Source organism: Phasianus colchicus, chromosome 1 (genome assembly GCF_987193195.1).
Source record: "Phasianus colchicus chromosome 1, bPhaCol1.hap1.1, whole genome shotgun sequence".
NCBI lineage: Eukaryota > Metazoa > Chordata > Aves > Galliformes > Phasianidae > Phasianus > Phasianus colchicus.
The window spans coordinates 79,320,897-79,337,648 of NC_143436.1; the positions used below are offsets into that span (position 1 = coordinate 79,320,897).

General features: G+C 53.7%; 1 protein-coding gene across 5 annotated transcripts; it reads right to left on the reverse strand.

Annotated features, from left to right (window-relative positions):
• Window positions 1–1,625: 1,625 nt before the first annotated feature.
• On the reverse strand, window positions 1,626–15,749 carry PIANP (PILR alpha associated neural protein). Of its 5 annotated transcripts, XM_090149056.1 has the most exons (7): window positions 14,177–15,749; window positions 13,764–13,904; window positions 7,601–7,670; window positions 6,930–7,495; window positions 6,442–6,523; window positions 6,082–6,309; window positions 1,626–5,902 (listed from the first exon to the last, which is right to left on the reverse strand). In XM_090149056.1, the coding sequence occupies exons 3-7, from the start codon at window positions 7,615–7,617 to the stop codon at window positions 5,881–5,883; spliced, it is 915 nt and encodes a 304-aa protein (XP_090005182.1). In that variant the 5' UTR covers window positions 7,618–7,670; window positions 13,764–13,904; window positions 14,177–15,749; the 3' UTR covers window positions 1,626–5,880. The 5 variants fall into 5 exon arrangements, with proteins under 5 accessions (XP_090005182.1, XP_090005197.1, XP_090005202.1 ...); XM_090149071.1 differs by lacking the exon at window positions 14,177–15,749 and having other exon boundaries at window positions 13,764–14,070; XM_090149076.1 differs by lacking the exons at window positions 13,764–13,904; window positions 14,177–15,749 and adding an exon at window positions 13,390–13,475.
• Window positions 15,750–16,752: the final 1,003 nt, after the last annotated feature.

The following is a 16,752-nucleotide window of genomic DNA, read 5'->3' on the forward strand; positions in this document are numbered from 1 at the left end:
TGCCACCATTCCCAATCCATACGACAGGCTTGAGAAGCACAGGGATGCCCAAAATTCCACAGGTGCTTTCCCTCCATTGCTCCCATGCCCATAGTGCTGGGCTGGCTGTCTCAAGGGCACTCTATGAGGGCACACTAAGTGGAAAGCAGAATGACAGCCCCATAGGGATGAGCAATGCAGGGCACACGCAGGCCTAACTCCCAACCCCAGCTGAGGAAATGTTCCTTGAGCAGGGGAAGCAAGCGAGTGCTCTAGCTCACTGCCAAAGCCCTAACATGGACAGGCACCACCAGCAGACTTTTGCCTGAATTTTATTTCTTTTATTTTTTACATTATGGGAGAATTTATTGCAGGTTACTAAAGGCATTCAGCTGGAGGGAATCCCAGCTTTGGGAGCTGTTTTCATAATGTGTTTCTGCAGTACTCTTTCCTAAGAAATCACAGTGGTCAGCAATACCTTGTGCTTGGTTTTTGACCTCTTCCTGAGGGACTTTTCATGTGTCTTGATGCAATTGTGCAGTTTTTAGGTGTTCTTCTGTGATTTATTTGATCGAACGTATCCCTTCCTTAAGTCTCCACTGCCCTTTGTTTAGCATGCAATTTCCCTTTCCAGCCCCCTAAAAGTGAGCAACAAAGATGGGTATGCAAGGGGAGGCGGCAGAGCTGGGAGCAGGCTGGGAATGGGATGGGAATTCAGAGTGAGAAGGGGGCAAAAGCCACATAGTGGAAAATGTTGGTGAGATGGGACCAGACTGGGGAGTCAGTGCTCCAAGAAACCAGCCAAAAATGGGTCAGCTCCTGGAGCTACTCCTGGTGAAGAAAGGGGAAGCTCCCATTAAGCGCCTGCAGCCTCTGCAGAGAGGGCATTGGGAAAAAAAGCATCTGCTGGCAGAGGAGCCAACAGGAAGGGCTGAAGCTCTGGCTGGAGGCAGCCAAGGTTTGTGTAAGCCATTTCACTGCACCAATGAGCATGTGAGTCTGTAATGTCAGCATAGTGAGAATCTGCCACCTCTCCAGCAGCATTTCTTCAGCCTTCCCAGCCCCACAGTCTCCATACACAGCAGGTGAGAGCGGATTGGTCTCCAGAGCCAGTGATCAGTCACCAAAAGCAGCTGGGCTAAGGGACAGCCACATCCCACCCCTCAGCTCAGTAACAGAAAGAGGTGCTATCAGCCTCCCACAGGCCTGGCTGGGGCAGCCCTCTCCACTGTACTACGATTCCACAGCTGCCCTCTGGAGGTGCCACTGGCACTGCTGTGGTCTCCTGTACCCTTCCTTGCCCACCCTAGCACCGATCAACACTGGAGCTCACGAAGTGGGGGAGTTGCAGGAGACGAGGATGCTTAATTACAGTGCAGCCCTGGAAACCAGCAACAGCAGCAGCAGCACTGTGGCCAGGAGGGGAGGCAGCAGGGCTGTAAATAGAAATTGCGGAGGCAGCCGCGGGGAACAGAGAGAGGGAGGCTTCTGCTCCTGCATCTCTCTGTCTCTCCAGCTTCTCTCACCTCTCACCGCCACCGTGGCTCTCAGCACAAACCCGTGTGTGACAAGCAGCCCCATAAAGTGGCTGAGAGGTAGCAGCTCTGCCACAAAAGCAGCCAGTCGGGGCTGAGAAGTGGGGGTGCAGAGCCCCCACAGCCTCCTGCAGCAGGGCCAGCTCCTGGGGAAGGCTAGAAGGAAGGCTGGAAGACCTTCTTGGTCACGAGGAAGCCAAGTGAGATGGATGCAGAAGTCACTCTTGCTTCAGGAAGAGGGCACAGGATGGCAGATGCCTGAGCTCCAGTGCCACCAGTGTGAAGCCCCTCTCTTCCCACCCCTGACATCTCTGTTGCGGCCTCTTCCACAGCAGCAAGAGCTCTGCTTGCAGTATTTTGCAAAGATTTATTTAAAAATGTTGAAACTAACATCCCACAAGAATTGAGTATTTCACCACAAGAAGAAGAGAAATCCTACAAAAATATATATCACAGCACACAAGGGCAGAGGAGGGGGAGCGAGACCGAGCGGAAAGCAGGAGGAAGAGCAAAGGGAGGGTGGGAGCTGCAGCAGAACGAGACCAAATGGCAGAGAGAGAACAAGAGCAGAGTGGGAGAGCAAAACAGCAGGAGGGGAGCAGTACCTGGAGGGAGACTCTGGTACAGGACAGGAGCAGGGAAACAGTGGGAGGGGGAAGACAACAGGAAAGGAGGAACAGATTGCTGGCAGCTGGTGAAAGAAGGGCCCCCCCTCTATTGTCTTGCCAAGGTAGGGCTAGGATATAGTGAGACGTAGCTGGGGTATGGTTGGGTAGCTGGAGTTTGGCCCAGGGCTTTTGTGCTGTAGGACTTGACTGTAATGCTGTGCCATAGGCGTGGTTTTTCAGAGCGAAAAGCCAAAACCACAGTTTTACTCAGACCGATCTGAAGATGATGGTGTTTTCATATGAGAATGTGTGGGAGGTGAGCAAACAGCTCCTTTCCAAGCATTTTTCCTTAGCAGGAAAGGGTGTGAAGGGCCAGATTTACAAGGGCACTTCGGTGCCGCAGAGGAAGAGGTAGATAGCCCTCTCTGAAGCTGTGGGACGCTGGTCTGGGTATGTTGCTGTAAGTCACACTGGAGGAGAACTGTGGAAGCACATGGCTGAGCTCTGTTTCCTTGTCAACCAGTCATCACCAACCGATGGGAAAGCTCAGGCAGGATTTGGCCTAGTGGTCACCTCACTCTGTTGGGTGAAGAGAGTTGGGGTCTTGCTCTAACACAACACAGGGCAGAGGTGAAGGACTGTGCCCTGAACCTTTCCTCCTTACCCCAGAAGGATGACACAGCCTTTTGTTTGCAAAAGCAAGTCCCTTGAGGAATTCCACAGGGACGCAGCTGCCCAGCCCACCCAGGCATTTCCATCTAATTGACCAGGAATATCAGACAGGCTCAGCCCAAATCAACAAACTTTTTCAGTAGTTTTCCCCACACACATTTCTCTCTGTGAAATTTCCACTGGACAAAATTCAACCCAGATCTTTTTCCTCCAGTAACCTGGAAGACGGGGAAACCTGTCAGATCGTGACTGAAAGGGTGCTGGTCTCTGCTCTGGCCTTATGCTTGGTGGTGTCAACTGGTCCATGTGTGCACGCATCTCACAGAATGTTATCTGGGACCAAGTGAGGCGGCAGGCTCCATTCTGCACAGGGGAAGGTGGTTTGTAAGGCTCCAGCCATGGGGAAAACAGATGCAGTGAGATTATTTATTGACTGGAAGAAGCTTATGTGTCCAAACACATTTTGTATGTTCTAAATGTTGGAAGGACAGTGAAGGTTTTTCCCATATTTAACCTGTTTCATGTGAGTGAATGACCATGATAAAAACATGTTTGGCTAGAATAGTTGATGCTGGAAAAGATGTTTAGCGTTTCCAAGCTTCTGTTATTTTAAGAGCTTTCTCTACAGCATTTCCCAGCTTCCATCTTACCACAACGTCCACGAAAGGTTTCATTCCTTGGAGATACTTTAAATAGGAACAGAGACACATTAAAGGAAAACAAAACAAAACACTGAAATCTGATGTGTTTGCAGAGTTTACAAAGCATGGCCAGCACAGCACAGGGCTTTCCTGTAGCAAATGTTGGAAAAGGTTTTCACTACCCCTTCTGCAGTGCCCTGCCACTTTCTCACAGGCCTTCTCTCGAAAACAGCATGTGGAAAGTCCAAGGACAGCCCTTGAAGTGGGAGAGTCTAAACTCTGGCCTTGTTTCAACGAGCGCTATTGATCAAAGAGCAATCTAATTAGCCTGGTCTGGAAGATTATTTAAACAAGTTGAAGGCATTATATTGTAAACTGCCGGGAATAACTGATGCAGCCCTTTACAGGCTGCGTGCAGACATCCTTCTCCAGCTCTGCTCATGCCAGTGTGAGGGGGAACAGCCCAACCTGCACTCAGGGGTGGTGGGAGTGGGAGAGCAGGCAGGAAGAGCCACTTGCTCCATTGTTTGTCCTTCCGCAACTTGAAATGTCCACTAAAGCCTCGAGAGGGGCCTCAGTAAAGAAAAAGCTCAGTAATAGATTGATTTACAGTGAAGCAATAATATCCACTGCTGAGAGTGGAGACTTGGCCTGTGCTTAGATTAGAGACCTCCAGAGTCCTTTTCCACCTACATCTTTCATCCATTCTGTACTTCTAATAAGCCGATTATTTTATTTGACCTGTCATTTTCTCCAAATCTCTACTGTTTTCCATGAAGCTTATTGTAAGTTACCCTCTCATTTAAATGTCCTTCACAGTGAGCCAGGTGGGACCTGAGATCACCAGTCGTTCAGCTGGGTAAATGGGCAGAACCAGACCCCGTAGGAAACTCCCTGTGCTTTGTCCTGTCAAGAATATGCTTTTACTACAGAGGTAAAGGGGGAAAGGCCATTTCCTATTCTCAGAGATAAAAGATAACTTTTGGTCAGAGACCTTGTGCGGTACACTACAGCCTTAAAATGGTGGCCGAGTTCCTGTCTTTGAACACATCAGTCCATCAGCTCTTGGGGCAACCTTACCCAAATTTGCATCATTCTGCAGTTCAGTGGCTGCTGTGTTGGTCTGTGAATTTATTTGAAGGTATCCACAAAAGCCATGGGAGGGCAACAACTGTTGCTAACAATGTGTGCTCAGGGAAGTTGGCATCCCGTGTCTGGCGGCACATGAGGTACCCCTCTCTCATGCCCTTGGCAAGCATTGCTTCAGGGCTCTCCCATCACAAGGCATTCCAAGAGAGACCTCCCAATAGTGCATGTCAATCCCTCAAAGCTCTCTAAATTGCTCTTTTCCATTCCAAGCAAACAGAGTCATCTCTGCTGCTCATTGACTGCAGCATGAGTGTCAGAAAGCAATTCCCTACCACAGCCTAGCAAAGCTCAAACTCCTCATATGCAGCTGTATCTGCTTGCTGCACTTTTGCTGCTTCAGCAGGATCTCAATGGACAGGGCTCTTGCTAAATGCCCAGAAGGCTTCAACTCTGATTTTCTGACGAACATCACCACAGAGTAGAGATAAAACCTTGATGAAGGAGACTGAAGGGGCAGAATGGGGCAGTAAGGAGACTTCCAAGGAATCTAAACATTTGGAAAACTAATGGAACTTTTTCCAACCTTAACTGGCAAGAGAAGAGGGGAGAAGGAACTGAGAGAAAAAAATAGGAACACTGAGGACTAAGAGATGAAGAAAGATACAAGCTGAAGACAGAAAACAGAGGAGTGTTAGGCAGAAAGAAAATGGGAAAATGTGAATATCAAAGGTAGGGTAATGCTTCCTTCAAGGAAATGGATAGTTGAGAGGGACAGGTGCTGTGTAAGCCTCTTCTTCCCAAGATTTGCCTTGGGGCCCTCAGGAAAGCTAAGGCCTTGGGAACAGGAGGATCTGCCACCACCTGATCCCCAGCCCAGAGGTGAAGCTGCAGCCACTGAACTCCAGATGTTCACATCAAAGCACACGACACAGGAAGGGACACACAGAGGGGGTTGAGCCCATGGGGACAGGGGGACGCCTTTCCACCTCACCTACCCCTTTGTCAGGCATGCACTGGTGGGAGAGTCACAGAGGTCGAAGAGCGCGTGTGTGTGTGCGAGGAGAGAGGCAGGGCAGGCTATGACTTCACAAAACCAACAGCTGCCTCCCCTCCCACGTCCGGCTCGCTCCGCATCCCGTCCTGCACGGAGGCCCCCAACCTTCCCCCGCAGGATGCTAGCAAGACCCAGCTCGTCCATTTGCCCAGGCACATCCTGGTGGAGTTAGTTAACAACTGTGGCAGCGGGCCGTGGCACAAGGAGATTGTTTTTTTCCTGGGGTAGCAGAGGTGGCAGAAGCGTGGGCTCCCCGCTGTGGCAGGAGGGTCGGGGAGCCAGCTCTGCTTCTCCCATCTGCATCACAGGTTCACCAGTGGAATTCTGGGGGGAAAAGGGAATTGGAAAAGAATTAGAGGTGGGCACTTGAGCTGCCCTGGAGCCCCGCTAACCAGTCAGCGCTATTTTCTCGCATGCGCCCTCCTCGGAGGGTCAAACTGCCCTGCTCATCCTCAACCTTATGCTCTCTGTGCCTGCCACCCACTGCTCCCTGCTGGACTCACCGGTTGAGCTGGAAGGCGGTGCTTTTCCCGTGGCCCCCCAGTTTCTCCACACCCTCCTGCCCCTGCCTGGGTTCCTCTGCTTCAGGGGTGGGTGCTAGGGAGTCACTGTAGGGCCCCAGGATGCTGATGGCAGTGGGGGACAGGTCTGTGAGGGGCTGCTGGCTGTCCTGCTGCCTCCCGCCGCTCTGCTGCCCAGAATGGCGCCGGCGCTTCTGATTACGGTCCCAGCTTGGGAGAGAAGAGCAGCAAGACAATAAGTGCCCCTTGCATCCAAGGGTTCAGCACATTCTTCAGCACCCAAGTCCATAGTCCCAGAGCACCATCGTGAAACAACATCCATGAATTCCAAGCACCACTTACCAGAACTTGAATATGATCCCAGTGGCAACCAGGACAATGATGATAGAGATGGTGATCGTGACGTACAGCTGGGGGTCCACTCCTGCAAGACAAAGGGGACAAGGACAGTGTGCCACCCTCTCAGCCCCCACAAAGCTGCAGTTTATTTAAGCTTTCTGCTAGGGCACTGATGGGTTTTGCAGAAAGACCTAAGAGAATAACACAGAGCTGCATCAGGGTAGGTCAGATTGGGCGTTAGGAAAAGGTTCTTCACCAGAGAGCGGTCAGGCACTGGAGCAGGCTCCTCGGGAAAATGGGAATGGCCCCAGGCTGCTGAAGTTCAAGGAGTGTTTGGATAACACTTTCATAGAGTTTGAATTTTGAGGTGGTCCTGCATAGGGCCAGGAGTGGGACTTGGTGATGTCTGTGGGTCCTTTCCAACTTGGGATACCCTATGATTCTATGGTTGTAGGCAAGAACGAGGCTGGGAGAAGCAACAGGCAGCCTACCTTCACCCCGGGGCCCGAACAGGAAGGGCCGCAGGGTGGCCGGGGTTTCACGGAGATTGAGCCCCGCATTGTGCAGCAGTGAGTGGGAGTTGGGCTGTGCCGTCGCCATCCCGCGTGGTGAGACAAAGGTGTAACCCAGTGGTGGGAAGCCGGGGTTGGCCGAGTTGGCATCCCCTCCATCCTCATCTGACACTGTGGGGCCCCACACTATGGCCCAGGGGTACTGGGAGGAGGGCATGCCGTCCTCAAAGCCAGAGGGGGTGGCAGGCCTGACTCCTGCTGCTTGGCGTCTCAGCCGCACAGTATGGCGCTGGTCCCCTCCTCGGGGGATCAAGACCCGCTGGCGTGGTGTGGCAAGGCGTGAATCCCACTCCGGCAGTGAGGTCCTGTCCCAGATGCATATGGGCCGGAGGGCTGAGGGGCTGCGACGGGCACAGAGAGGCCGGGCTGCCATGGGACCACGAGGGCGGAGAGACCAGACGGCGGGTGGAGGAATGGCTGAAACCAGGAGGAGGAAGTGCCATAGCTGCAGGGAGTGGATGGAGGAGACCAGGAAAGGCATCCTGCTGTGGGAGGAGGAAGAGCACGTTATCCAGTTGTCTCTCATGCTAGGAAGGCCCGCTGCACATGCACCTGGCTCCTTCCTGCATCCACAGGGGCTGTGAACTTACCAGGCACCGGGGTCCATCACAGATGCAGCAACACCTCGTCACACGGCGAGGTCCTGCCTCATGCTGCTCACTGGAAGGCAAGAGAGAGAGGTTAAGTTGCGCCCTCACCTCATGGCCATCACTCTCTGCTCAGTACTGGTGCAAACCCCCAGCCCTGACAGGCAGAGCATGGCACAGCATGGCAGCACATACAGGTGTATCCATTGCAGCACTGCTCCCCGACCCACGGAAACGCACACAGGGGAGCAGTGAGCTGCCTTTTGAGCACACATGTAGAGACACGTGCACAGCCTCCCGGGAGACACACTCCTGTCTGAGGGCCGAGGGGGGGCTTCGGCGCTTTTGTTTGCTTATCGCCAGAACAAGTTGGAATCTTAATTCCCGTGTTTATTTATAGTGTGGAGCGTGTAATCCATTTATTAAAAAGGAGCCTCTTCATTGTGTGCCGGGGTGAGGGAGCGAGAGGGGAAGCGCACAAGTGATAAACCAGGAAGATTGGGAAAGAGAGAGTGAATCAGCGAGAAAAGTCCAGCATTAGTAAAGAACTTAAGAGCAAAAATATGCCTATCAAATATTTAGTATTTACTTTCCTCTTAGCTAAACGGAATTACCTTTCTACACTCCTTGTCCAAGCGTCCTCCGCACCGCACCGCCCATCCCTTCCCTTCCTCCCCCAGCTCTCCCACTGCCTGTCACCCATCCGCTGGGGGCAGCGCAGGGCAGGGCACAGCACCTTGCTGGGTCCGGCGGCCGCCTGCCCTTCATGCCGCTTGCCTCTTCCCTTCAGTGCCTGGCGCAGCGCCGGCCCTTCCCCAGTGAGCTGTTATGTACCTGACCCGGGATTCACTCCGCAGCACAGACTTCATGCAGGAAAAATCATTCACGACATTCAGCTTGTCCCTTCATTGTGAAGGGAGAAGCACGAGCACCGACATCCCCCATTTGTGCCCTCCTGCGGCTGTGGGATGGAGAAAAGAGAGCGCTTGGCCATGGGAACTCAGGAGGGAGTCATCGTGGAGGCTGAGCATCTCCAGTCCTGCGCCCGCCGCACTGCACCTTGCAGCTCCCAGGGAGCCGCGGCCGTCTCCCTTCTTGGTCCCTGGCAGCCCTGCACCGCAGCCCCTCCCGAGCTGGAAGCCTTCCTCCTGCAGCCTTCCTCGCTGGGCTGGGGGCTCTCACCCCGCCGTGTGCGCCTGAAAAGAGGGGCTGGGAGGAAGAACACCTAAGAAGAGAGCAGCTGTCTGGTTCCCGCTGCATTAACCCGGGATATTTTTAGTTTCCTTCTGTTAAATATTTAAACAAAGTTCACAGGAAAAAAGGAATTGTCGGCTAATGTGCCCTGCCCTTCCCTCCGGGGCAAGATCTGTCTCTGGAGAGATCCAGAGATGAAGATGAGGACAAAAGAGCAGCTATTCTCAGCGTTTCTTTGTACTTTGCTCCTGAACCTCTAAGCCTTAGAAGGGGCTCGTTAAAATGCAGCTCTGCGGAGAAGCAGCAGAATGGAGCAAGTTTCTTCCAAAGCTAGAGACTCCCTCATGCTAGCAAGATCTTGGCCATCTGGATGATGATCATGATGCTGTGGAGGATCGTGTCTGGCAAGGAAATCTGAGACAGAATTTCCTTTGGACTTGGGAAAGGGAGGGAATTCCAAATGTCAGGAATCTCTCTCTGTATGAGTCTTCAGGCCAGGTGCATGCAAACCACTGGGCTGCCTTCAGGATGCCACAGCTGGGAATAGACAGCTGTTCCCTCTGGGTGAAAAGCCACATTCTGCATGACATTACAAGTCACAGCACTGGCATCAGGCCGAAGATGTGAATATGGGTAGTGCTGCTGCAGAAGTGGAAATTCTCTCCAGCTGAAGGTGAACATCTGTGCTAGTCCCACAGGGCAAAGTGTTATATTAGGGGGACACACCTAAGTGCCAGCGTTCCTCCTGGAGAATTATGGCAGGATATGGGGCACAGCGCTGGCCTGCATTCCCTCCCATTCACCATGCTCTGTTTGCTCAATGGCACGAATCACCCTGCTCCAGTCTTGCAGTAGAGACCTCTCTGCACTGCCTGTATCAGTGAACTCCACCAAAAGCACCAAGCATTCCCAGGATCTAAAGCCTGGAAATAGGGATCCCTGTTGTACCCTACAGACCCAAACTGCTCTTGCTTTTGTACCTGGAAACCTAAATTTCAGCCCTAGGAAGCAGGTTGTGGCTGTAAGCAGACCTGAGGGCAGGGAGCGAGACCCACACATACTGCTGTGATGGTGACAGCTGGAAACTGGGTACAAGGCTCAGACCTAAGGCACTTTTGTGCACAGATTCTGCCGCAGACAGTGAAGAGCAAGTGACTTCTTATGCCCTACCCCAAAGGCAGCTCCAGAGGAGTGCAAGACTGAGACAATGTCAGTTGCTGCCAGTCAGTGCATTCTGTTTTGTTCATGATATTGAGGCCAGAGACTTAAGTATGTGTCCTGGCATGAGCACAGCAGGCACGTTTGATGAAGGAGCACCAGCATTTCTCCCACATGAGAGCAAAGGGGAAGGAATTCATGCTGAAATGCTAGTCAGCAAGGGCTGGTCTCTCCTATGCACTCAGTGCTGGTGCTGAGAGCAGGGCATGGATCTCCCTGCAGTGTACCTGCACAGCAGCAGATAAAGCATGTCTGGGGCATTCTGCGTTGAGCTGCTGACAGGGGGAGTTGTGTCCTGGGGACAGACACTGCCATGCTTCAGGGCAAGCACAGCAAATGCCCTTGACTCAGTTTCTATCCTGCTGCTGAAAAGAATAGCAGATCTTTGGGGAGAAGGAGGGAGCTTGAATGCTCTTCCTGCCTGGAGATACAAATCCCAGTGTCTTTGCACCTCACACCATTCAGGTGGCTGTTGTTTGCCGGGGAGGCTGGATTTCTGCACCAGCACCACCTGGCACAGTTCCTGCTTTCAGCTGTCTCCAGGTCTAATTGTGATAAAAATGGACAGGGCTGCTTCCAGGGTGGAGAGATGGACCTGTGTGCTTTCACTCTAGGTACAGGGCCTTCATCACCGTGTTCCAGTGTCCTGTTATGCACAGATGACAGAGTGTGAATGACAAAGCTATTTCCCCAGGGCACTTCACTGAGCTCAGTTTGTGAATCTCGGTGCTTGGAAGCAAGGAGTAAGAATTACATTGCTCGTTGCTATTGCGTACAGACCCCATCATGGGGTCAGACTGTAGATCTGGAGCCAATCTTTTAGGAGTTGCTCTGAGTAAATTTGCAGGATGGAAGCCCAAATCATGCTGCTGCTCCCCTAAGCCAGTGACACAGCTAAGCATCCTCCCTCTGTAAATCTCCTGCAGCCCACAGCCACAGCAGCTGGGATGTGAGAGCAGATCTCAGCAGCCCTGCCCCAAAGCACACATGGCAGCTCACCAAGGGAGAGGGGAATGTGCACCCTAACTAGTGCCTGGGAGTGCAACCTGCTGCATGCCAGCTCTGAGCAGGGAGCACAGGTTGAACTGCAGATATGACTCCTGAGCTCTGGAATCCAGATGTCACCATGCTTGGGTGGAAGCCCTGAGATTTACTATGGGCAACTCCTCCATGTCTAAAACTCTGGTATAGGAGAAATCCTATTCAAATATAAAAGCTCTCACTGGAATAGAAGAGTGGAGGTGCCTGCCACGTGCAACAATACCTGTGCTGTAGCTCCCTCACATCAAATGCAATCTGTAACCTTTTGTTACAAAATACTGAAGTATAACAAATTCATATGAGGAACAATACTATTAATAAAGAGGGCCACATACTAGAACGGTTTGCCTGAGAGTTGGTGAATTCCCTGCTGTCTGAAGCATTTACATGTATTTCTCAGAGATGCTGTAGTTCTACCAGAGGCCATGGGCTTGACACAGAAAATGAAACTGGTGAAATTCTCTGGCCTGTGCAGCACTGTAGATCAGACTGGATGATCAAAATGGTCCCCCGGCCCTAAAATCTGAGAATCTCGCAGCTCTCTTGGTGCCAAGCAGAGATCGACTCTGACCGGGGATTCTGGGTGAGGCCGAGCACACGCAGGACATGCTGGTGACAAGCGGGCAGCCTCCTCTATCTGGGGATGGGAAGGGAGCTGCGCCCACTCCTGCCTGGCTCGGCTGGCAGACGATGATCTATCTGTATTTTTGTAGCATCTCGGGCTTGACTGCTGTGCTACTGTGCCTCTAGGAATGGAGCTGTCTGCTCTCCAAGCGCTCCAGCTAGTTCCAAATGCAGCAGTCTGTTTGCTCAGCCACTCAATCTGTCGGGAATGCATCACCGTGCCTCTCCGCACTCCACACCGCTCTCCTGCGAGAACCGGGTCTGGTTAAGGTCTCCAAGCCAGTATTCAAGCCCCAACATGGGATGGGGCCCTGCAACCTAAGCAATCAATCACCTCTACTTATGCAGTGATGACCTCACGTGACAGATATATTCCAGAGGAACAACAAAATTGCCGACCACTTTGGGGAGCGGGGGGAGGGATAGGAGAAGGGGAAAGAGGCTTACGACCCTGAGGAACAGAACATCCACCAGAGCTGGGCCAAGATTATGAAACTTGCTACCAGCTGAAATAGCACTCGCCATTAGCAACCCTGCAGCACCGAGAGCTTCATGCAAATCCTCTCTCTGCCCGCTCCCCCACAGCAACGATCCCACTCGGAATGGTAATAAAAAATCAAAACAAACCTGAGGGGGACCCAGCCTTGCTCACGGAGGCAGAATGCTGGCTGGCATTTGTAACTCCCAGCCAGCACCAGGACTATGGTGATAGCTACTGATAGGTAATGGCATTCTGGGACTCTGGAGCCCAGCAGCTTCCTCTGGGCATTGAGCAGAGAGAGTTGGGACACTTGGCAGTGAGATGCTGCAACACCACTTGTGCCCTGATTATCCCACATCTACGTTTTTCTTGGTGGCTGCGAGCATCCTGAAGCTTGTGGTCCAAGATGCAGAGCTGTAATCATTTTGGTAGCAGCAACCATGAGCATCAGTGCTGGTGAGAAGGGATTCTGCATCCTTCTGGGAGGGAATGGGGAAAGGGAAGGCTTCCAGGTCAGCTGCCCTAAGGAGGCAATTGCTGCACTTGAAGGAGCTCAGACCGCTGGAGGTGTGAAGCCAAGTACTGGTGCCCAGCCACGGGAGAAGCTGAGCCCATCTGGGGAGGGAGTTCCTGTGTGCTTGTGGGAATGATGGCTCACAGAGCAAGTTGACCTCGGGGCTGGCATTCTGAATGTGGTGGCTCATGTCAGGCTGCTCTGCCTGCTTCCTGACAGGGTATAGGCTGGTGGTAGTGCTGTGGTCCAGCCAGCCTCACAGAGCAGCCCGTGGGCTCACCCAGTGTCAGTGCAGGTCTTGCAGGGCTTGGTGCCAGCTGGCGGGCATACCACTGCTGGGTGCCAGGGCAAGCACCCGTGGGCTGGGCATGGAAATGCTGGGCTAGGGCACAATCCAGGGATGGAGAGTGATGGTGCCGTGGATTTGGAAACCTCTAGGGAACAGGATTCATTACGGATATCCCTGACAAGCGGTCCTCTGAGCTCAAGTCTTCCCTGCATTTGGGAACTGTGAGCATGGCCCCATTCCAGCCAGCACTCTAGGATGCCGGTCCCCTGCCATCTAGTGCCTGCCTGCAATACATGTCATGAGTCTGCCAATCTCCTGCCTCCCAGCTTCCTACTGTTCTCGGGCATCCGAGTGCTCCAGGTGCCGTCTCCCCATCCAAGTCGCTCTCTGTGGCACGATGCACCCCTGGCCGTGCAGGAGGAGGGACTGACCTCTCCGTTTCTTCTCTCCAGCTGCGCCAATTAGGCTGAAGTCGTCTGGTTCAGCGCAGGCTCCGGTGCTCCAGAACAACAGGTCTGTGATGGAGCCCGGAGCTGGAGGGCGAGAGGCAGCAACGCCGCGGCTGTGCCCGCTCCCTCCCGGTCTCTCGGTACCTCCAGCCCGGAGAGGAGAAGGAGGAGCAGCGGGGGAAGAAGACAGTCGGCTGGGAGGGGACGGGCACCTCGATGGGGAGAGGGGAAAGAAGAAGGGAGAAAGGACACGGGGAAGGAGACGGGGATAGAGGATTCGTGGACGGGCGCACACCGCCCGCCCCTCGCCCTGCGGCCCCGTCCCCACGCCGTGCCCGAGCCCGAAGCGAACTTACCTTGCGGGGAGCCGGGCGGGGCGCAGCCGGGGCGGCGGGGCCGGGGGCCGGAGGGGCACGGCCGCTGCCGCCGCTGCCGCTCATGGTCAGGACGAAAGAAGGAGAGGAGGAGAAGGAAGGTTCGGCGAGGCTGAGCCCTGGCTGAGGGAGAGGGAGCGAGAGATGCCTTGAAATAAACAGCTGCCGAGCGCTGGTCCAGCCCCTCTTTCTCTCTCTCCGTCTCCGTCTCTCTCGCTCGCTGCCTCCCGTTAACCCCATGGCTGCTGGCACGGCCGCGGGCCGGCACCGTCGCCCTCGAGCCTGCTGCAGTCCGAGGAGCGCCCGCCGGGGGGGCCCGCCGCCCGGAGCCCCGGTGCCGGGATTGCAAGGGCACCGCCGGTCCCTCCCCGCCCTCCCCGGCCGCCCCGCCGGACCTGCCCGGTGCTGCTGTCTCTCCGCCGCCGCTGCCCGCTCCGCGCCGTTCCCGTCGTGTCGGTTATTTCGGGATCTTCCCAGGAAGCGATTGGGTTGCTATGGAGAGAGGTGTCTCCAAGGGACCCGCCGCTTCCCTCGGCAGAGCGAACGCCTCCGCCGGACGGCTCCGGCCTCGGGGACCCCTCGGGATCCCCTCCCCGCCGCGCCCCCGCCGCCTTCGTTCCTCGTTCCCCCCGCCCCGCGTCCCCGTCTCGCCGAGCTCCGGGCCCAGGGCCTTAGCCGCGGCCGGCGTGGGACCGGGGGAGCCCCACGGGCAGAGCCGAGGCGCCCATGCGTGGGCCGAGTGGGACACTGGGTGCTGTGAGAGCAGAGCGGGGTCTGCTCCAGCCACGGGATCGCCCCGGAGGTCCCTGAGCTGTCTCTGCTGGGGATCGATGGATGTGTCTGGAGATGGCAGGGATGTGGCGGTGGAAGGAGAGAAAAAAAGATTATGTGCCTTGGAGGGGCTGGGTGTTTTGCAGGGAGATTCGCCCTCAGCACCATTAGCAGGCACAGGCCAAATCAAGAGGCGGCTGCCGAGCAGCCCTGGATAGGAGATGAAAGTCAGAGGCATCAAGGCAGCTTCCACTCCAGGGTCTGAAATATGAGGGAGCCAGAAAGCAATTTCCTCAGATCCTCAGAAACAATCAAACTTTTCATCATGAAGTGATGAGGAAAGGCTGTCACTGACCCTGCTAAAACAGGAAATAGTACAGACGGTGCTGCTCTGTGAAGCAACCTGCCACAGTACCAGGAATGGACACAGGTGACCAAAGGGCACTCAGTACACAGCCCAAGTGCAGCGCGTTACCTGGAACAGGCTGTGCCACCTTCTGACAGATCTTAGGGCTCTGAAGCTGCTGCTGTCCATCAGACCCTCTGTGAGTTCACACACTTGTGAGCAGGACTGTGCACACCTTTCACCCATCAGGGCTTTTGTAAGCCTTTGGAAGTGCCCGTGGGATTTTTACATTTGGGACAGCGACTGTGCATGGCTGGATGTGCCAGCATGCTGCTGCTTAGGATGACTAGAGGACAGGGCAGGACAGGACTGTGGTGCCTGTCTTGTTGTGGTTGGGGTCCAAGGGGAGCCAAGGGCAGAACGCTCTGGAAGGGGCTACCTCAGCCAGGCAGGCTCCTTCTGACCTTTTCAAATTATGATGAATGTGTTTAGAATAATTGGGAAGCACAAAACAGTTGAGAAAATTCAACCAGGGAAAGGTCAGTTAAAGGGCGAAAATCCAAATGACGCAAACACTGAAAATCCCCCTGAAGAGCAAAACTGCAGAAGGAAGCCAGAGGCAGGAAAGAGGAGGAGGAGGAGGAAGATGCTGTAGGGATCAAGGAAACCCTGGGAGGTGTGAGAGAAGTCAGGAAAGGCATGGAGGCAATGCGAACAGCAAGCGCAGGAGCTGATGTCATGCTTACATCACTCTCACCTGACACAAAGGGAAAGGCACGCTTCTTTGGGAGCATGGGTCTGGAGAAGCAGAGTGGCAAAAGGAAACACTTGGGATGGGCTGAAAGGAAAGGTAGCAAGAAACAACAGGGACATTTGAGTGAAGAGCTGCAGTCGGGTGGGCTGCTGGAGCTGCAGGTGGAAAAGAGAAGATGAGAGAGATATATTAAGAAAGAAGTGTTATTCTGAGGGTGTTCAAGTGAAGGTGATGTGATGACGAAATGAAGATGGAAATGTGAAAACTCCCTCTGCTGTGTATTTGGCCAAGATTTGGACCAGGATCAATAACGTACCTTCTGCACCACTGCACCTAGAAAGATGGAAGGCTGTTATTTCTGTCTGGCACAGTCATCACATAGAGGTTATTTACACCAGTCCTGAGGCCAAGTGGACCTCTGCTGCTCTGATTTAGCTTTGTGTCCTGAGGGCAGTGAGGCTCCTGCGGTTGCTCTGCTGCCCATCAGTCCATCAGCTCATCTGTCAGTTGCCATGAGCCACATTCAGCTGGACTTGACAAATGAAGCAGAGTCTGAAAGGTAAATAAGCTCCAATAAGTTGTATGAGAGAAAACCAGCAGTCAGACAGAGATGCTGCTAGTGACTGTGCTGGAGGAGACCCCATGGCCATGCTGCTGGGCAAAACCCTGCTGGTCAGAGCAGTCTGGCCAGGAGGCTGAAATAAATTAAGCAGAAAATACTGAAGAAGCTGTGTGTGCTAGAGAGTGGTGAAGGACGAGCCCAAGGCATTGGCTACAGGCGAGGGGAAAGGACTCACAGCTGTGGCACATTGCAGAAAGGGTGTCATCAAAGTACCTCAGCTGATGGCACAGCAAGTATAAAACACACAGGCAACAAATCCTTAGAGAAGCCAGGTTCGTCAGTCCTATTGCTCAAAAAAACAACTTGTTAATAAGTTCTGGAATCTCAGAGATATCCCAGAAGACTAGAGAAGAGCAGTGCTGTGCTGGTATTTGTAAAGAGCAAACAGAAGACCTGAAAATTTCTAGGCAAAGCAAGAGAAGAGCTGATATGAGATTCTCCAGCTAATGCCAAACAGCCTGATTTGAAGGAGACTGAT